This window comes from Archocentrus centrarchus, chromosome 22, assembly GCF_007364275.1.
Source record: "Archocentrus centrarchus isolate MPI-CPG fArcCen1 chromosome 22, fArcCen1, whole genome shotgun sequence".
Lineage (NCBI taxonomy): Eukaryota > Metazoa > Chordata > Actinopteri > Cichliformes > Cichlidae > Archocentrus > Archocentrus centrarchus.
This window is the reverse complement of record NC_044367.1, coordinates 11,154,838-11,173,891: the sequence shown is the minus strand read 5'-3', so window position 1 is coordinate 11,173,891 and position 19,054 is coordinate 11,154,838. Positions and strand designations below refer to the sequence as shown.

At 41.7% G+C, this 19,054-nt stretch overlaps 1 protein-coding gene across 2 annotated transcripts; it reads left to right on the top strand.

Moving 5' to 3' along the window:
• The first annotated feature begins 2,862 nt into the window (after window positions 1–2,862).
• Window positions 2,863–16,286, top strand: peli2 (pellino E3 ubiquitin protein ligase family member 2). 2 transcript variants are annotated; one of them, XM_030719365.1, is made up of 6 exons: window positions 2,863–3,189; window positions 8,841–8,970; window positions 11,070–11,171; window positions 12,292–12,489; window positions 12,717–12,905; window positions 14,567–16,286. In XM_030719365.1, exons 1-6 carry the CDS (start codon window positions 3,113–3,115, stop codon window positions 15,143–15,145), a joined length of 1,275 nt encoding a protein of 424 aa, XP_030575225.1. In that variant the 5' UTR covers window positions 2,863–3,112; the 3' UTR covers window positions 15,146–16,286. The 2 variants fall into 2 exon arrangements, with proteins under 2 accessions (XP_030575225.1, XP_030575226.1); XM_030719366.1 differs by lacking the exon at window positions 2,863–3,189 and adding an exon at window positions 10,310–10,427 and having other exon boundaries at window positions 8,840–8,970.
• The last annotated feature ends 2,768 nt before the right edge of the window (window positions 16,287–19,054 follow it).

Here is a 19,054-nt window from a genome sequence, read left to right as displayed (position 1 = left end):
AAGCTTCCGTCAGTGGAGCCATTACTAGCAGGTAAATACAGAATAAACATGACCGTCATGCAGAGGTGTCATTCTAAGTGTTTTTTGTATTACAGTAAAGAAGCTTGACATTGTGTGCCCTCAATTGTGGAACATTTGGGGTGTGACCAGGTTCCTGTGATGGTAACATGCTGTATAATCCCTCACAACATGATGTTTTTTCAGCTTTGTGTGAAGCTTACAAAGTCTTTCCCATCTGTACAAGGATATGAAAAGAAGTGAGAAGACAACTAGTCACTAAAATCTAAAGCCTACCTAGGATGACAATTGTGTTTGTAATGGTAGAATGTGCCTCTATCATGGTCACCTGGAACAGAGTGAAATCTTATCAAAGTCTGCTATATGCCTTTATAAAGCACATACACACAAGCACAAAAAAGCACAAAGACCTGGGTATATTTATTTTGAAATATTTCAGATTCTCTTTACAACCTCCAGCTTTTTATTTTATCAAACAGCCTCTATGCGACTGGACCTGACTTGAATTTGACTACACAGAATGCTCTTGCTCTCATCTTTTGCATGTTAAAAGGCCTTTAAAACAACAGGACTGTTGTGTTGCATTGGGGGGGGGGGTGCGGTCAGATCAGGAACACGAGCAACATGGAATCAGCACATTCTTCACATTCTCCCACACTGTCATGCTGCAGTCAGCTGATTGGAGATCTAGCTGTTGCCTTCGTGGAAACCTCGCGACAAACACCATCTTCAATATACTTGTAAAACTGGGTCAGACAGGAAGCATCTTTCACAGCTTGTTGCTGCAGGCTGCTTAACCATGTGTGCACAATCACCTATAAAGTAGCTGCTTCCTGAATATAGTCAGTTTGCATGCCTAAAAATATACACGAGCTGTTTGCATTTCATTGTACATCTAAAATGAGGTGACGGTGTGTGTCCTGGGAAAATGTGGCATGTTGTCCTTTGTGTGAAACTTGCGGGGTTTTTAAAATGCAGCAAATCTGAGGTTTCATTGTCAGACACTTCCTCATCATCTCATCTCATCCCTTGCATAGAGAGTCTGACGTGTGAAGCCTGCCAAAGAGCAGTGAGGAAGTTGATCGGGGCTTTGTCTTTCCTTTGCTCACACTCATACCCTCAGTTGTGCAATTTAGTTTCTTGCAGTACGCCTCTGCTCTGCATGCTTCTTCCCTGCTAACATTTGACTCCTCCCACTAAACACAGATTTTACACCCATACTACACCAGCACAGCTTCAGCAAAGCAGCCTACTCCCTGCATCTGCTCTCCATCAGTGTGGTATTTGGTAGAGCCTTTGATCCCCCCCACCCCCCAAAAAAATCTGCTGTGTGTGTGTGTCTGTGCATGTGCATGGTGGAACGTGAGTCAGACATATAGAGCTCTATTACAAAGACAATGGTGGGTGAAAGCAGAAAGAAAGGAGACAGTGACACAAAAGAGCAGTAAACATTCATTATACTCACAGCATTAAGATGAGCCCCTGGCCCTGTAGTTCTAGGTTGAATGCAGCTTGATCCTTATACACAAATGCTGAAGAACCTTATGTTAATTCATGCTATCAATGGGCAAGAATATGTAGCATTAAAGGGATTCAACAAATGCTAAATATTTGACTTGTATTGCTTACAAACACAATATCTTATTGCGGTGCAGAGTTTACTTTGTTGTACATAAGGGTGGGGAGGCTTTTTTTTCGTTTTGTCTGGCCCATGTGTACACCGACCACCTTTTGTTTTTGTGTCAAGTGTTATTGCTCTTTGAAACTGAACACCAGTTCAAATAGAAGGCCATTATTGCAGAGGCAACAGGGCTATTGAAGGGGCCAAAGCAGTAATAGCACTTCCAGCCATGCAGATTCCTGTTAAACAAGACAGAGCCATTTAAGTGTGGAGGAGACTGCTAGACAAAAGTGGCACTTTCACCTGAAAAACATGAGAAAAAGTAGGTATGCAGTGTATGAAGAGGTGACAGGTGTGGACATTTGGTTGAATTAGATCTCTCAGATAGTCTCAGAAAAGCAATTAACCGCATTACTAGGCCTTAGTGTTATTATTTGACTAATTTGCAGCAGCCAGTTGATTGATATTACAGAATCAAATAAGCATGCACTCACAGACCGGAAGCCAACAAAAAGGAATGCTGAAAGAGAGCCAGACAAAAATGATAAAAATGAGCAATGGTGTTGTAAAAATAATCCCCCCCCCCCAGGCATGAACATCAGTGGTACTGTCATTAAGTTGCACAATCAATCACATGCATTAGCCAACTGCAATAAAGTCATAATGAAATAAAGCCCTGTAAAAAGCCCAGGGGGTTACCAGCAAAATTACATTTCTGATTTTACCATTTTTCCCACTGTCTCGGTGTTAGCCAGGAAAGAAGTGTGTGTATGTTTTATTTATTTCTTTTTAACCATGTCTTTTCCCACTTTTTATGTCCCATCCTCTTTTGCTGAAACAGAAGTCCTGTAATGTAAGTACAGGAACAAAGTGTATAAACCTTTATTCGCGTTAAAGATAGAAACCTGGAAACTGCAATCATATCAGGAAAAAGTAGGATCCCTTTAAGAATTCCCAGATTGTACTCTTTGTTTACATAACAGAAGGTGCGATCCATATACCGTGACGGGAGGTTGAAAATTATTGTTACAATGTAGATTCGACTGCTTTGCCTATACAAGAATTAATTGAGGACAAAACATCTTCACATATTCCTATATATGTGTTTAACTAACTATATACACTCAAATTTGACCAAACGTGTTATTTTAATCAAGGAGTTGGTAAAGAGCCCCCTATACAAAGTAAAGAAGAAGTGAATGGTACATTCCGGCCCCGCTCCTCGCTGTTTTTGTATCTGCTTTAGAACGGATTCAACCGCCAAGTAAGTTACGTTTTGCTATGTCACGCAGAGGAAGTTTCAGACCAGTTTATTTTTAGCAAACTTGATTGGTGAGAACACAGATACACATGCTGCTGGGTATGTGATTTGAAATGAGAGTGCGTCGCTCTTTTTAAAAAAGGAATTTTGGTCATTTGTGAGCCGTTGTTATTATACTGTAAAGCTAACAGTGAAGTGAAGCCAGGAGCCTGATGTTTTCGTTAAGCCAAGAGGAGCACTGCGCCCCGTCCAAAGACCCAGTGAAATACGGAGAGCTGGTGGTACTGGGGTAAGTTGAATTACTATTTTATTTGTTTCTGAGTAAGTGTAGACGTGAACCTGAAAGCGAGTGTTTATTTTTAAGTTTCACAGAAGCACACTCGTACAGCTACCTTGGTTGTGGGGCTGTAAGTTTTGAAAATAGCACGTAAGCTAGCAGTAATGCGTTTTTTATTCAAGATCAACTTCTAACTCAGGCAGCATTATATAACATCAAAGAGGCGCTGTGATGATATTCAGGGAACACGTCAAGCTCCGGTTAGAAATTTACAAGCTCACGTTATCCCACAAATCAGACACGTGCGCAATTCCAAATGTGGACGATTGAAATATTCCATTCCCTGGCAACCCTGATAACTGCAAACTACCTATTAATGCAAACACAAGTGTCCGTGAAATAAGAGCGGTTCAGGACAACTTTAGTAACCCGAGTGAAACTGATTTCATATTCAGCACCTCTGACCGGACGCCCCTTCTTACCTTAAAGTTGGATTCGTGGGGTTTCAGGAATTCGGAAGAAGTGATGTCCCCTCCCCCAGCCCCAGGGTGCTTCCTTTAGCACAACTTCTGTAGTCACGCACGTATTACCGGCTGTTCTCCAGAATGCAGAGAGCTTTAAATCACACACCTTACCAGCCCCTGCAAAAAGTTAACTTTACACTCGTAATTTAACAGGTAGGGGACCTTAAGTGTCAGACACGGGGTATAAAGTCCTCTAGAAACAAGGTAGATAATATGGCAAGCTCCCTATGGACAAATTATCTAATCTCACAGCATATATTCTTATCTTGCTTTATACTACCATACTGCTACTCCAAACCCTCTGGATATAGCTTCAAGGGCTGCGCAGTCAAGGTACCTTTTCTGCAAGGTAGTGAAAATGCTAAAAACTAATGGATAACTTTTTTTTTTTTTTTTTTTAATTTTCCATCTCTGTATTTGTTTATTTCTGAGTATTTTATGTCTACCTTGATGTGTAAATTTCTTGCAGTAAGTTTTGTTGGGCATGCATCGAACCACAAACAACACTGAAAACAAGTAGAGCTGTAGCTCTTTCAGTTCTTTTTATTCATTTGGTTTATAAAGCATCTATAGCAGTTTCTTGAAGGCCTTAATGGCATCTTTAAATTGCCCAATCAGTAGGTATGAAAATCAGTAACCAGTTCCTTATTGTCTAGGTATTGGAATTATTTGCCTTCCAGCTTATCTCTTACTTGTATCAATGTTGGCAAGATTTTTCTGACAGTTGCTCATTGCAAAACAATTACGTCAAACTTGTGACTGTGGAAATTTTGCCTTGTAGACCTACATTTTTTTTTAGGAAACTGGTCAGGAGTCACTAAGGGTGATCATGAAAATCTTATCATTAACAGCATCAATAAAATATTAAAAAAAAAAAGAAAAGATTCAATGTCAAAAATGTACTCATTTTGACACTGATATAAAATACAGGAAAGAAGCTGGCTTGAAACACTGTTGAGAAAATATGGCCTAAAAGCATTATTTATCATTTATCAGAATAGATTGGAATTTTTCTGTCAATCAGTTATTTTGTCTTAGGTCTTCTATAAAGTATTGAAAGCTGTATCATGTAGAAGTTAGATAATGCTGACCTTAAATGTCTGTCAAAACATTTCAGATTTCAGGCTACCTTGTTAAATCAGACTTTGTTTTTTCACACAGCTGTTTCTTTTGTAGAAAAACACACCTAATCCTCTTAAGTATTTCCATGATTTAGTGTTCATTCTGTAACTATCTAATTGGCCCTTGTACTGGAAATTTTTAAATGGTACATGGGCTGAATCTGTTCATGTAAAACTCAAACAAATAAGCAGTTCTACATGTCTCATCTTGTCGCTGGCCAAAACTAGTGCGGCTTTTACCTTGATTATTTCATAATTGCTTTGGTGTCTTGTTGTTGTTGTTTGTTTGTTTTGTTTTTGTATTTTGTGTTTTTGTTTTGTTGTTTAGAATTCATTCAGGACAAACTGCTGCAAGCTATCCTTTTAAAAAGTCATATCTATATTGTCGTGGGCAACAGCTGCCACAGTTGACAAAAAACACGAGTGACTGAACTTTGGCCACTGGCCAGTCCTGAAGCTCTTATGAAAGTTATTAAATTTTTTTATAGTTCACATTTATAAGTGTGTTGTGTGACTTTCATTTATGTAGCATTTGAAATAATACACAAAGAACCAGAATACAGTGTGTTTTTGTGCACTGCCCTCCACCCATACACTCAGTCATACTGCTTATTGTAAGGGATAAAAAGTGCTGACTGCTTATTACCCCAGGCTCAGCATGTGGCATGTTTGAAGCTGGTACTTTTGTTCTCTCTCCTGATATAAAGACACATATGTGAATCAGATGTGACGGGTGTATAATCACTGCCATGACATCACATCCCATTGATAAAACTGATGGTAGACAAGATAGCTGACAGCATGGAACAAAGCTTGTTTGAGCAGCAGTTCCCTCAGCGGTTTGTTGCCATGACCGTGGTGGCTCTTATTACTTGCATGGCTGCCCCCCATCTCTGCCGGCGCAGATTGGCTTGGTGCTGGTCAGTGAAAGGAGGGAGGATGAGGGGGGTGCTGCATGGGTATCCTGCAAATGAAAGGATGGATTGATCAAGACTCAGCCTTTGCCTCTCTTCAGTTTCCTCTGTCCATTGTGGCAGGGAGACTAGGCCTATTGATTGAACTTTGTGCATTTTGCCTTAAAGAACTACTCAGTAAAGGAAGTGTACAAATAAACTTGGGTGGGATCTTTGGTACAGACTGTCATAGAGTCTGCCTTTTTTATTATTAACATAATGAATGATGAGATTTAAGTCAACTAAGAAGAGATCTTTTTCTGTTTTTGTCAGTAGTACAATAAAAGTAAAGATTTCAGGTGTAACTGGTTGAATCTGGGGCAGCACCGAGGATAGCATGGTCGTCTCACAACAAGGGTTCAATATTCCTGGTGGATTGAGGCGTTTCTATGTGCAGTTTGCATGTTCTCCTTGTGACTTCGTAGGGTTTTTTTTTTTCCCAGGTGCTCCGGGATCCTCCTACAGTCCAAACACACTCATGTAAGGTTAATTCAGTGGTTCTTAAACTGTAGGGCATGGACAGCCATGTGAAAGAAACACTTTTATTTATTATCAAACAAGACTTGGCTGATGCTATTGCACTGAAAATGAATCATCACATTTTTATCAATCATATTGTCAGTAATTGATTCAAAATTTGGTGGTGTGGGGCATGAAACTGAAGTTGTTTCCCTTATCTGGGGCATGCCAGAAGACATTTGGGATCCATTGGGATATTTGTTGATTCTGAATTGGCTGTAGGTGTGCATTTAAGAGTGTGTCGTAGTCTTGTCTTTCTGTGATAGCCCTCTGATGGACCGGCAACCCAGCCAGAATGCCCAGCCTCTCACCCCGCGATAGCTGGGCTAGGCTCCAGCATCCCTGCTACCCTAAGTTGGATAAATGGATAAGAAAATGGATGGATGATGCTCATTTAGTTGACTCATACTGTCTTTGCTCATTATGCCATCTGGTTGTCCAGTGATGATGTATTACTCATGCAGTTTAGATTGATTTCTGTGAAGTATTGATAAGCTGCAGTCTTAGTGACCTCAAAACCATCTCCTCTGACGCTTTAAGTCTGTAACCTTGCTTCCTGTCATGCTAATGAGTGTTACAGCTACTCAGCATATCTTCTTCTCATTCTGTGAACACTAGCCTTTCATGTTAGCATAGGAGGTAGGAGGTGCTGTTGGCTCCTTATTGCAACCCTGGAGGATAGGTGATATGCCAGAGTCTTCTAATCCCTGCTGCTAAGTATTGGAAGGTAAATCCGCTGTCTGTCTGGCACAGGTCAAAAGGGAAAGCGATCACAATTAGTTGGAACGCAGCTTTAAAGAGCCTGTCCTAGCTAATGTGACGGTGGCAGTTCTTGCATGACAGAATATTGTTCCTCTGTGTAATGATGAATAATTGAAAGCATATGCAGCGTTTCTTGCAGAGCTAGGATTGCATTCTCCAGTCAAAATTCATCATGGCAAAAATGCTAAGCTGCATATAATTTGATTGTGTGCTTTGTATGAGACACACAGGGGCAGGTAGCCAGCCAGTAGACCCCCTTAACTGAATAGACATCTGTATGTAGACCTAGTTGGTCTTTATTTAGGTGGGGTGTTTCTAGGACAGGTCAAATAAAAGTGGAGTACAGAGGAAGCACCATGCAAAATTAGCTTAAGAATATGTGCATTAATGAAAATACCTCCTTTTTTTTTTTTTTCTTCTTGGGGATTTCTTTATAATGGGGGTGGGGGGGTGGGGGGGGGGGGGGGGGGGGGGGGGCATGAAGAGTATATACATTCTTTAGATTTGATGTGACTTCTGTTATGTGCACTTGTGCTTTATTTTGAAAGCAGCAGTCCTCATGTTGTAAATTTCATCATTTCCCCAACTATGGAAGGGTCTGAATTCAAAGTGTGCATTGGTCCAGAGACACAGAAGTAGAATCCCTGAAATGGCCTTAAGAGAATCACCATTAAAAGTAAAAGCTGAAGACTTTAGGAGATGAGTTAACCAGATCTACTGTCATCTGACACTTTCCTCCTTTCTTTCTGTTGTATTTGTTGCATTTAGTCCACAGAATCTTCCAGTGTCTCTCTAGCTCTCTGTGGGTGGCTTGTCCTACAGGCCAGCTTTGTGCACTGTGCTGACTGGGACCATGTGTTTCTATGCCTGGCCAGCCATGTGGAGACATGGGACAGGTGGACTAGCCTGGGAGGGAGGTGGGAAGGAGCAGAAGGAGTCTCTCTCGCTTTTGTGCAGAAACAAAAAGGAGAAATGTCAGATTATAAGGCGGCTTATAGAATCTGATCCCTCTGATGCATTAGTGTGCAAACTTGAGGCATTTAATATAAATATTTCTCTTGCTCAAAATAACTGTTTAGCACATTTGTGGTTACATGTGAGTGTGTGACAGAAGGTCTGTGTGTTGGATGAGAGTTGAGCATGGGGTGTCCCAGCTGTAGGAACCAGCTGGTGGATAGAGAGAAGACCAGTTGTACCGGAAGGGGCTTCTTCATTCACAAAGAGTGGCCTAGGCTGGTGCCTCACAGCACACTAAAGGGCAAAACTGAAATTTGTTCTTAAATGATTTGGAAATGGAGTAGATGGCTCTGTAATCTGTATCAGTGTATAAAATTCAGCTTTGAAAGAAAGTGTCTCAGTCACGTTAGTCAGCTCTCCACCCAGACTGTGCATTCCCAAAGTGATAGCAAACCTGACATGCATCTTAAAATGTGCTCCTGCCTAGGACACAGAGCAAAAGAACAGCTGCAGTTTACACAGTGCACGCACACTGAAATCACCAGCACCAGAGTGCATTATGTAATACGAGACGTTATCCAAAGTAACGCTTAGATTACTAATCGGGTGTATTAGATTGTCAGTGATGTAATGCGTGGCAAAGCTCCTTTTCAAAACACACGAATGTTTCTAATTCTCCATGTTTATTTCTTATATGATTACAAGACTTTTGCCTGTAAATCTCATTAGACACATCTTTTTGCAGCTACGGAAGCTGTTTGCATTTTCACACAGAAAAGAAAATTGAATTTGCTGTCCTTCTCTCCACCCCATCTCGTCTCTGACAGGTACAATGGCTCCCTGCCCACTGGAGATCGTGGTAGACGGAAAAGCAGATTTGCGCTATACACGAAGACCAAAGCCAATGGTGTTAAACCAAGCACTGTGCACATGCTCAACACAGCCCAAGCCAGCAAGGTACAAAAACAAAGGATGAAATAGCGATTTAATGGAAAGACTGTCAGTGGACATCTCAGTTGAATATCTGTTTGCATTTCTTTTTAGAGAAAATGTATGAGATCATGCAAAAAATGTACTTCAGATAGAGGGTGATGAGTATTTTTATGCCTATATACACAGGGAGATTTGGCTGCATATAAAGTTGGAAGGGGCATATATAAAAATGTTTTTTTTTTTCCCTCCATAGGAGCAGAATGATCTTTTAGTGATTCTGGGAGCTAATAAATTGTGCAGTAAAACACTTTACATGGTTGTTGGCAGACCTTAATGTTGACATTTCCAGTACAGCGACTTTAGTTCCTAGCTGGGCTTCAGAGTTTCTCTTCACGGCAGATTGCCTGCAGGGAAGTGCCACATCCAGTATAGCGTGTTTGCCTTCCTGCATTCCTCCCTTCGGTTCCTTATCGAAACTGCTAAACATCACAGAAGGCCTGCTTACCTCTGCACCATTTGGAGGTCAATATTTCAGACATTTTTGGGAGTTAAGCTCTCTGGCTGAAGGCCCTCTGGTTCAGGTTACTATCAGCAAAAATCTGCTCTGAGGTTATTCAGTGACAGAGGCCTTTTCACGGTGTGGTTTCTTTCATTTGAGTGTGAAGTCAAATGTGGCTAAATGTTTCAGATTGTAAGTTATGTCTCAGATAGTTTGCTATCTGCATTTGATGTGGCCATTTTTACTGCACACCAAATTAGTTACTGGCTGTTTCAGGGACGGGAACTGTTTTCACCAGCGTTCCTCCCTGCGACCTTTTTACCAGGCCTGTGAGTAGTAGGGTGAACTCAGGAGTTGCTGCACTATGCCAACCTGGCACTCCCAGTTGTATCAAAAATAAACATTCTTTGAGAGACGAGCTGGGTGGTCAGCTTATTTTGAGGAGAAGGAGGTATTAAAAATATAAATCACTAAAATACTGGAGTCCCCCAGCCCATTCTTGTTCCCTTACAGTGCAGCATACAAATGAACTGAGACTTCTCTGTTGCTGAGAGGGAACGCTCACGTGTCGGTGCACACTCTAGTGTTCATGGCAGATAATGAGGAGCTCCCATGATGCCACTGCCAGCCTCGTATTCAAAACATTATCATTCCAACTCACTCAGCTCAAGGAGGTGTATTTGGGGGGGGGGGGGGTGTTTGGGTCATAGAGTTTATAAAAAAATATACATTTTTGTGTGCACTGTGTATAGCTGAGCTCCTTTTAGTTCTTTCAGGTAGAGCACCATTTGTTTATAGCAGCGCAGTCGAGACAAGACTGCATGTGATGATGACATTTGTCCCCGTCTGTGTCTGATGTTACAGCAGAGCGTGGCAGCTCCGATGACCCACTTTCTCTCTCCCGCTTTCCCTCCTGCACGTGACAGAGAGGAGGGGGATGTTTAGGAAATGGAATTTGCAGATTAGAGCAGGATGGCATGTGGTACAGTATTGATGGAAGCTGGGCTCGGGCTTTAACTCACCCTTCTTCACTACACTCACTTAAAGCAGTTCAACTGCTGGGTGAACTTGTGTTAACTGAGGCCAGTGGGGAGTTTATGGTCACTTTCATGGGAGTGTGACTTTACATGGTCTTCCCTGTTCCTCTTCCCAAAAAAAAAAATCCTCCGATAGGTTTTAGGATTTTGGTAACATCCTGTACATAACAAAATGATGCAATAAGCCCGTAGAGCTCTGTGAGCTGTAAAAAACAAAAAAACAACAAAAAAAAACAATAATAATAATAATGCATATGAATGTTAAAAGTTATGACTAAAAAGACAAAAATAAGGACAATAGCATGTTTTCTTCTAGCAGTGTCTAGTAGTTGTTGATTCTTAGGATGTGAGTCATCACTTGAGTGCCATGTGTTTTAATAGTGGGTTTGCTTTTGCCCTGGCCTTTAATTTAACCTCACTAACAAGGAAATTATTGTGCAAGGAAGTTTTTAGTGTAGTCTTGTTGTGCTATTTGGCACTCTCAGATCCGGTGATAAAGCCACAAATTTGATACTGATTTATTATGCTGTCACACTGTGTACTATGTTATCAACAAGTTGTTGTTTTTTTTTCCTTTCACATTTCAGGCTGTGAACTCTAAAGGCCAGCACAGTATCTCCTACACGCTATCCAGGACCCAGACGGTAGTGGTAGAGTACAGCCATGATAAAGACACAGATATGTTTCAGGTAAAAACCAGTTCAGTTACACTTTTGTACATAACTCCACTGAGATACATTCATTACCTGCTCATTACAATTTTTCGAAGCTAAAGGAGATGTCTTCCTGTTGCTTGTTTTACTGTACTTTACAGTCAAAAGACCTAAAACAAGAAGATTTTTGTTTTATGTACTTTTACATTTAACCTTACCGGTTTCAATCTAGTAAAGCCAGGAGTAGTATTTCCTTCCTGACAGCCAACAATGGTCAAAGCCTCCACTCCACCCTCACCCACCCCATTCCTATGGCAGGATGTGACTGTAATTTTAACAGCAGAAGAGCTGCGAGTTCTCTGGCTGAAACATGCTGTTTGAATTTGATGTTATCTATCCTAGGTTTTAAAAGATTGACACTTCACAGAATGTCAGGAAAACAAACTGCTGTATACTTAGATTGTCGATTCAGATGAGAAACAACTCTTATGAATGGGCAAAATAGAAATACAGATGTAAACTTCAACTTGACTGGTTGGCAGGGCCACACAATGGCAAATACTAGTCTCTTCCTAAACCGTACCCTCCTTCAGGGAGTAGAGTTAAAAGTATTGTTTTTATAAAGCGTTTTCCACAGACAAACTATCACAAAGTGCTGTATGACAAAACAGTAAAATAAATGAGAAAATGCTGTAATAGAAATACAAAATCAAGTTCAAATGCAGAGTGAAGTAAACTGGTAGTTTAAAAACGCTTCCAGTGAATAAAAAGTGTCTGTGCCCAGTTTACACTGTCAACTGCTCTGTCTGTAGCATGAATCTGAATGTACAGCAAGGAGATGATGAGCAAGGGGATGTAAATGCTGCAGACATGCTTCATATTCAGCACTGTATGTTCTCCATGTGTCTAAATAACACTGGACACAGCACAGAGAAGGGGAAGCCACTCAAAGTGTTGGACTTAGGACAATTTGAGAAGGGGGGGGAAAAAAGAGGAAATGAAAGGGGGGAAAGCCTATTTTTACCTCTGTTTATTCAGCTTGAACTGTTTCCCAGTATTGGAGTGTGCCTATTCATTTTTATGTATAAATTAGGTTTATTTTTCAGCTGTACAGCATGATATTTAATTTTTTTCGTGTGTGTGTGTTTTTTTGCAGATAGGGCGTTCTACTGAGAGTCCCATAGACTTTGTGGTAACGGACACAATAGCAGGAGGGCAGGAAGGAGAAGAGACTCCTATCACGCAGAGCACCATCTCTCGTTTTGCCTGTCGAATTGTCTGTGAACGTAGTCCGCCCTACACTGCTCGCATCTATGCAGCCGGGTTTGATTCTTCGAAAAACATCTTTCTTGGGGTAATTTTCTACTTGGTGTGCCATTGTGGTTATACATCTTCTCTATCTATACTACGGTACTTTTTAAAATGTAAGGTTACATGTCTACTTTTTTTAGTGCTTCTAATCCTAGGAAATTGTAACCAGATGAAGAAATTCCCTGTTTCATATGCAGTGTTATGTAAAAATCAGAATGCCACACATCATGTCACTTTGTGTCATCATCTATTTTTTTGTCTTGCCTGCAGGAAAAAGCTGCAAAATGGAAAAACCCTGATGGTCACATGGATGGCTTAACAACCAATGGTGTGCTGGTAATGCACCCTAAGGGTGGATTCACTGAAGAGTCCAAGCCCGGCGTATGGAGAGAGATCTCTGTTTGTGGAGATGTTTACACGCTGAGAGAGACCCGCTCAGCGCAGACCCCAGGCAAACTGGTTAGTAGTTTAAAAAATACACTATATGGATATAGTAAGTGATGTTATAGAAGTACTGCAGAATATTAAAGGGGATCTGCTATGTTTATTGTTTCTACTCTTCCCCTCTATTAGAGTAGCTATACATGGTTCACAATTCAAAGTCAGTTATTACCGTATTTTCCGGAGTATAAGTCGCACTTTTTTTCATAGTTTGGCTGGGGGTGCGACCTATACTCCGGAGCGACGTATATGTGACATTTATAACACATGAACCAAAATACTCCAGCCACTTGACATCTCCGTGAACTGCAGCTTTAAGGCAGTCTTGCGTAACCTGTGGGCGCAGTGGATGGAGAGCACAGCTTAACGGCAACTGGGAGAATGCGCCACCCAACTTTCCTGGAAGTCATTGGATGGATCAAGAAAACATGGGCTTCAGTGACAACCAAACCATCCTGTTGGGATTCAGAAAGGCTGGAATAATTGGAACTGCAGCTGACGACGAGTCTGACTAACGCGACACAGAAGAGGAAGCGGCGCTTCGTCTACGGAGTGTACGGAATTGTTTAGAAGTGACACCGAGGATAAAGAATTCAATGGATTGATGGTTTGGTTAACTTGTTAGTATGTTCTTTATGCTATGGTTATCTGAATAACTTAATGTTACGTTAACATACTGTAGCGATTCTCTTAGTTAGAGAGCGTGTTGATGTTGTGGGATTTCGGACTGTTCGGGAGGTTCGTGAAGGCAGCATGGAGAGAGAGAAAAAGACCGAGAGCTTGCCTGTGTGTGTGTGTTGCTGTTCCGCTGTTGTAGTTGTGGTTGGCGTGGCTGTGGCCTACAGCAGCCGTTTTTCTGTTAATAAAGACGACCTTTGTTGTGAATATCGCCGACTTTGGAAGTGTGTTTACAACGTTACAATACCGAACACGTGTTCGTTGTGCGTCATGTAGCTGAATGTGCTACGTTAGCATAACGTAGGTGTAACCGTGTTCGTCCTGTTCTTTAATCCATTATTATTTTAAATTGCCGTTCAAGATGGAATTTGTGCTCTGAGTCTCGGATTCTATCAACCCCCCCCCCCAAAAAAAGTGCGACTTATAGTCCAGTGCGACCTATATATGTTTTTTTCTTCTTTATTATGCATTTTTTGGCTGGTGCGACCTATACTCCGGAGCGACGTATAGTCCGAAAAATACGGTATCTTGTACAGGACCTTGGTGCAGCCCCTCATTCCCGCTCCCATTAGGCCAACCTTTCTCTGATTGGCTGCCTGTTGTGAACAAAAGGTGTAAACAGCATCTGGGTGGGGCTTCTATGCTCACAGCCAGAGCTGTGTGCCAAGCATCATATAGAGCAAAGAACAGAAAGAAACTGTATGAAACTGAGCAATCTGAACCCTGAGCTTTTTCTCCACAGGCGTTACTTGCACATATGCTGACATCAATAGCTGAAACGCTTTCTAACATGAGCACTCAACATTGCAAAAATGTGTATATATACACTTTTTCTCTATAGGCCTGTATGACAGAGGAAGAAAAGGTAAAATAGGTCCCCTTTTAACAGATGTTGTCAGTCGTAGTGCAGTGTTGTAATAAGAATTAGCAGCATAGCATAGGCAGTATGTTTTTTCCACTTAGAAACTAAATGTGTGCGTGTGCTTCATTATCCTCTGCAGGTGGAGAATGAGAACAATATTCTACAGGATGGCTCCCTGGTTGATCTGTGTGGAGCAACTCTGCTGTGGCGTACTGCCGAAGGCCTCTTCCACACTCCCACCCAAAAGCACCTGGAGGCGCTCAGGCAGGAGATCAATGCAGCACGCCCCCAGTGCCCTGTAGGTCTCAATACCCTCGCCTTCCCCAGCATGCAGCGCACTCGTGCCCTTTCATGTCTGGAAGACAAGCAGCCTTGGGTATACTTGGCATGCGGTCACGTCCACGGTTACCACAACTGGGGCCACCGTTCAGAGCAGCAGCCCAACACTGAGCGAGAGTGTCCCATGTGCCGGGTGGTGGGGCCCTACGTTCCATTGTGGCTGGGCTGTGAGCCGGCCTTCTACGTGGACACAGGTGCACCCACACATGCCTTTGTGCCATGTGGACACGTGTGCTCAGAGAAGTCGGTCAAGTACTGGTCAGAGATCCCTCTGCCCCATGGCACTCACGCCTTCCACGCAGCTTGCCCCTTCTGTGCCACCCAACTCAGCCCAACTCAGGGCTATTCCAAGCTAATCTTCCAAGGACCAGTGGACTGAGCTGAAGGGTCCTGCTCTGGCAGAGAAGATTAAACAGGAATGCTGACATGCTGTGAAAGATTATTTTGTGCTTTCTTTCATTTATGTAAGCCAGCTCTGGAAAGAAGCAAGTCTTTTTCAGATTCTGGTCATATACTGTGGATTGACAACAGAGAGCCATTACAGATTGTTCAGGGCCCTTTGTGGCTGTTTGGATGGCCACTGTTGGATACAGAGATGTGGAGCCCACTGGACCACAAATGCACGGCTCTTCCAGAATGAAATACTGTTTTAGCTGTCCTGCCAGCCAACCTCTTTAAACAAGGCTCCAGTGCTGGGCTGTAAACTACAATGCCTGCTGGTTTTCCATCAGAGGGCTGTAACACTAAGGTTGTAGAAGGAATGAGTTGAATTTACTCATGAATCAGGCTGAACCAAATTATAGCAAGCAGGTGTAGTTGGGTCTGCTGGGAAATATACACAGGGGAGGGGATATAATTCAGTTTCTGGTGGGCCTGAAACTTAAGATTTTGCAGAGCCAGACAGCTGGACTGTTGGCTGAGAGCAAAGCCAGGAGAAGATGAGGTTTTAATGGTTAACTAGTTAACGGTCCACACTGATGTCCTGGTCCTTAACCCTTAATGGCATCAATATCTTGTAGGTCTCCAGAGTTGGTTTTGGAACAAACTAAGGGAGAGTGGGGGGGTAGGGGGTAGACTTTTTATGTACAGAGATCTAATCCAGTGCCTCAAATCCCATCAAACTATGGGAATATTTTTCATAGTTGACAAAAAAAAAAATTATTTTGTTGAAGGTAAAGAACGAGAGTTTTGCATACAGACGACATAAGGAAAATAACAACCCACACGGATTCTAACACAAGAGGTATTTTATTACACTGAGGCCCTTGTACTGTTTTGTATTGCAAATGTTAATATATTTTTCTCCAGCATATATAATGTGTGTGAGAATGTTAGAGTGTATGCGTGCCTGTGTGATTGTGTGCGTGTGGGTTGGACTGCGTGGGCGCCCTCGGGCTGTTTAAAATTGCCCTGCATCACTTCACCCCCGATCCCCAAAACACTACCATAGAGAACACAGGATTTAATACAAGGTCACAGGGCTTGACAATGAATGTACTGAAATGCATTGACCCACTCCCCCCCCCCCCCCCCCCCTTTCTTGCTGGTGGTGCTTCAATTATACAGCGTGCGTAAGCGAAGCCTCTTTTCAGTTAAATAAATCATCGGAGCCATACGACCATATGAATCAAGCTTACCTGCTTGCTAGCTAGCTGTCACTGCCCCACACACAACACACATGCATTGTACTCATCTGCACTGTTGTTAGCTTTATCCCATGCTGGGTCTGATCCAATGATTTGTACGCTGTCGAACCTGGGCACAGTCTCAGCAGCATCCAGAGATTATACCAAATATAAGGAGGAGCTGTTTTCTCTCCACATGCACGATGTGTCGGCCACTTTTCCTCCAATCCAAAGTGTTTCTGTAAACAATGCTACCCCCAAACTGCTGCTGCTGCTGCTGTGGTGGAATGTTGACAGCTCTGGATTACAGTCAAGGCTGTTCAGTCGCTTCATGGGAACAATGATATTATCACACTCTGTGCCAAATTTGGTAAGTTCTATTGTGTGTGGATGAGTCAAGTTGTCCGAAACAAAGTAGCAGATGAATTGAAACTAAAGAATCTGGGACAAATCTGTCTGTGATGTTAGCTTTCCAGGCTGTGCCCATATGTAGAGTGTAGTCAAAGGCATCATTTCCACCAATAGCTCACAAAATACAATAGTGAGAATTAAAACAATGAGATGTTAAGGGTGATATTCCTATTATATAACAAAATTTTTTCCCCTGACTGTATTATGATGATTAAAAATTCAGAGGTATCTCTGGGGGGGGGGGGTCTGCCTTTGTCCTAGACACAGTATTTTTCTTTTTCTTCCTTCTGAAGAGAAACATATTTGGCATTCTTAAAAATGTCAGCAGCATTACACTTTCCTCTCACCACAGAGCATTTCAGAGTCTCTCGATTTCTGCTGATGCTATTTAACTGCCATGCTGGGTCAAGCACTAAGCCACATACTGTACGGTAGCATTCCCTTCTAACCTTGCACGCGTTCGGCTCAAACACTGTGCCCATTGCTCAAGACCGTGTTCTGTAACAGCTGCAGAGTAGCTGCCTCAAACATTCCTCCTCGGTAAACATGGGTGGGGCCCACAGTTCACCCAAGGGCTTGTTCTATGATTTTTTTTTTTGTCTCTAACAGGAACTCTGTACACAAGCCATAGAACGCACTGATGCTCCTAATGCCTCCTTTGCAAAGAATAAAATATTTTTTAAAAACTCTGCGCTGAGTTGGATTTCTCTGTCTGACACTTTTGGTTTCACGCTCGTGGGTAATGTTCAGGGACTCCTTTTAAAATGATTCGATGACTTTTTCTTTTCTTTTTTTTTTAAAGGCTGTGCACAGTTGATGGGGATTTGTTGGTTTTCATTCAGCTACTGCCTTTGAACTCCAGATGTCTCAGCTGTGTTTGCACAACCAACACAGCAGTAATGTTTAATCACAGTTACATATGTGTTTCATCATTCCTCTGCATGAGCATTTCTCTGCTATCTTGGTTGCCAAAATGGCTCTGAAATGTGTTTGCTCTATCAGGGTTTTTTTTTTTTTTTTCTTTTTCAGATAAGGCAGAGGTTTTTCTTCAAGTCTGTTTTATTCACGTTTCTTGTTCTGTCTTATCGGCTTCATCTTAATATTTATTAGAGAATGCATGAATACAGCCCCCCAATTTGTTAAGTGTGTCGTTTCCCTCTGAAGCCACAGGAGGGCACTATTTCCTCAACAATAGAGCCGTTGGCACTGTGCCTATCAAGCTACTGAGCCTGCGGGATCCAATAGCTAAAAACAGAGCAAATAAATAAAAGTTTGTTTGTTATGAAAAACATTAAGTATAAACGCATCAAACATACATGTAAAACAACAGAAATTGAATTATCTAAATTGGCATGCCAGTGAGGACTAAAATCCTCCAATTAGACTATCAGAGGAGATGCAAGTAGGCAATATATTTAGTTTGAACTGATTAATCTATTACATACCATATGTCTTTGCTTATGCAGTCAAATTAATTATTTCTTTTATCCCATCTAAATCCTGGCATGATGTGTAAGAAGTGCCTGAAAAATATTGCACAGTTATGTGCAATATTTAGCGTTTTTTTTTTTTTTAATGTATATGTAAAAATATTGTACGATGATGATATTTTTCCATCATTCGCATGTGACTTCATCCTCTCTATAATAAGGATGCATGAAAAGGATTTAAATGCATAACATGTCATTTTGGCACTGGGAGAGGAATGGAGCTGTGGGATGCCGTGCTTCCTAATTAACATTTCTGCAGTAGACGTGAAATAGGTTCATATGTCTGCACACTTGCCTGTTTTTCTTAATGACAGAAGAGACACTGAAGGTGACAGCATGCTAATTTCGAGATCACTCGGTGGCTCCCCTGCCCTAAGCAGGGCTGGGTTATGCAAATAAAGCAGGATGATGCTTTTTTTTCTGAGTTTCCTGAGTAAGAAATGAGGTGCGCATCCTGCACTAATGCTGTGAGTTTATACAAATCATGGTCCTCCTATCATCCTCTTTTATTAAAAAGCTTAATTGACCAACAGAGAATAGTTTTCCCATTTCATAGGACTATTATACTAAAAAGTTCCTGTTTGAGAAGCATGATGACTGAGCAATCAAAGATCACAAAGCCGTGATATTTGCCCAAAACAAGACTGTATTGAGAAAGACTTGGAAAAACATTGTCTTTTAGCTCCTGATGAATTTTTTCCTCCTTTGGAAAATTCAGTGTACCCCGCTTTGTCCAGTCCTGTATAATATATTGGTGGAGTG

Excerpts from the sequence above, each read along its gene's own strand:
- peli2 (XM_030719365.1), top strand. The coding sequence starts at position 3,113 with ATGTTTTCGTTAAGCCAAGAGGAGCACTGCGCCCCGTCCAAAGACCCA. Across the intron at positions 11,172-12,291 it reads AAGACACAGATATGTTTCAG|ATAGGGCGTTCTACTGAGAG; the intron begins GTAAAAACCAGT and ends GTTTTTTTGCAG. Across the intron at positions 12,906-14,566 it reads CGCAGACCCCAGGCAAACTG|GTGGAGAATGAGAACAATAT; the intron begins GTTAGTAGTTTA and ends TATCCTCTGCAG.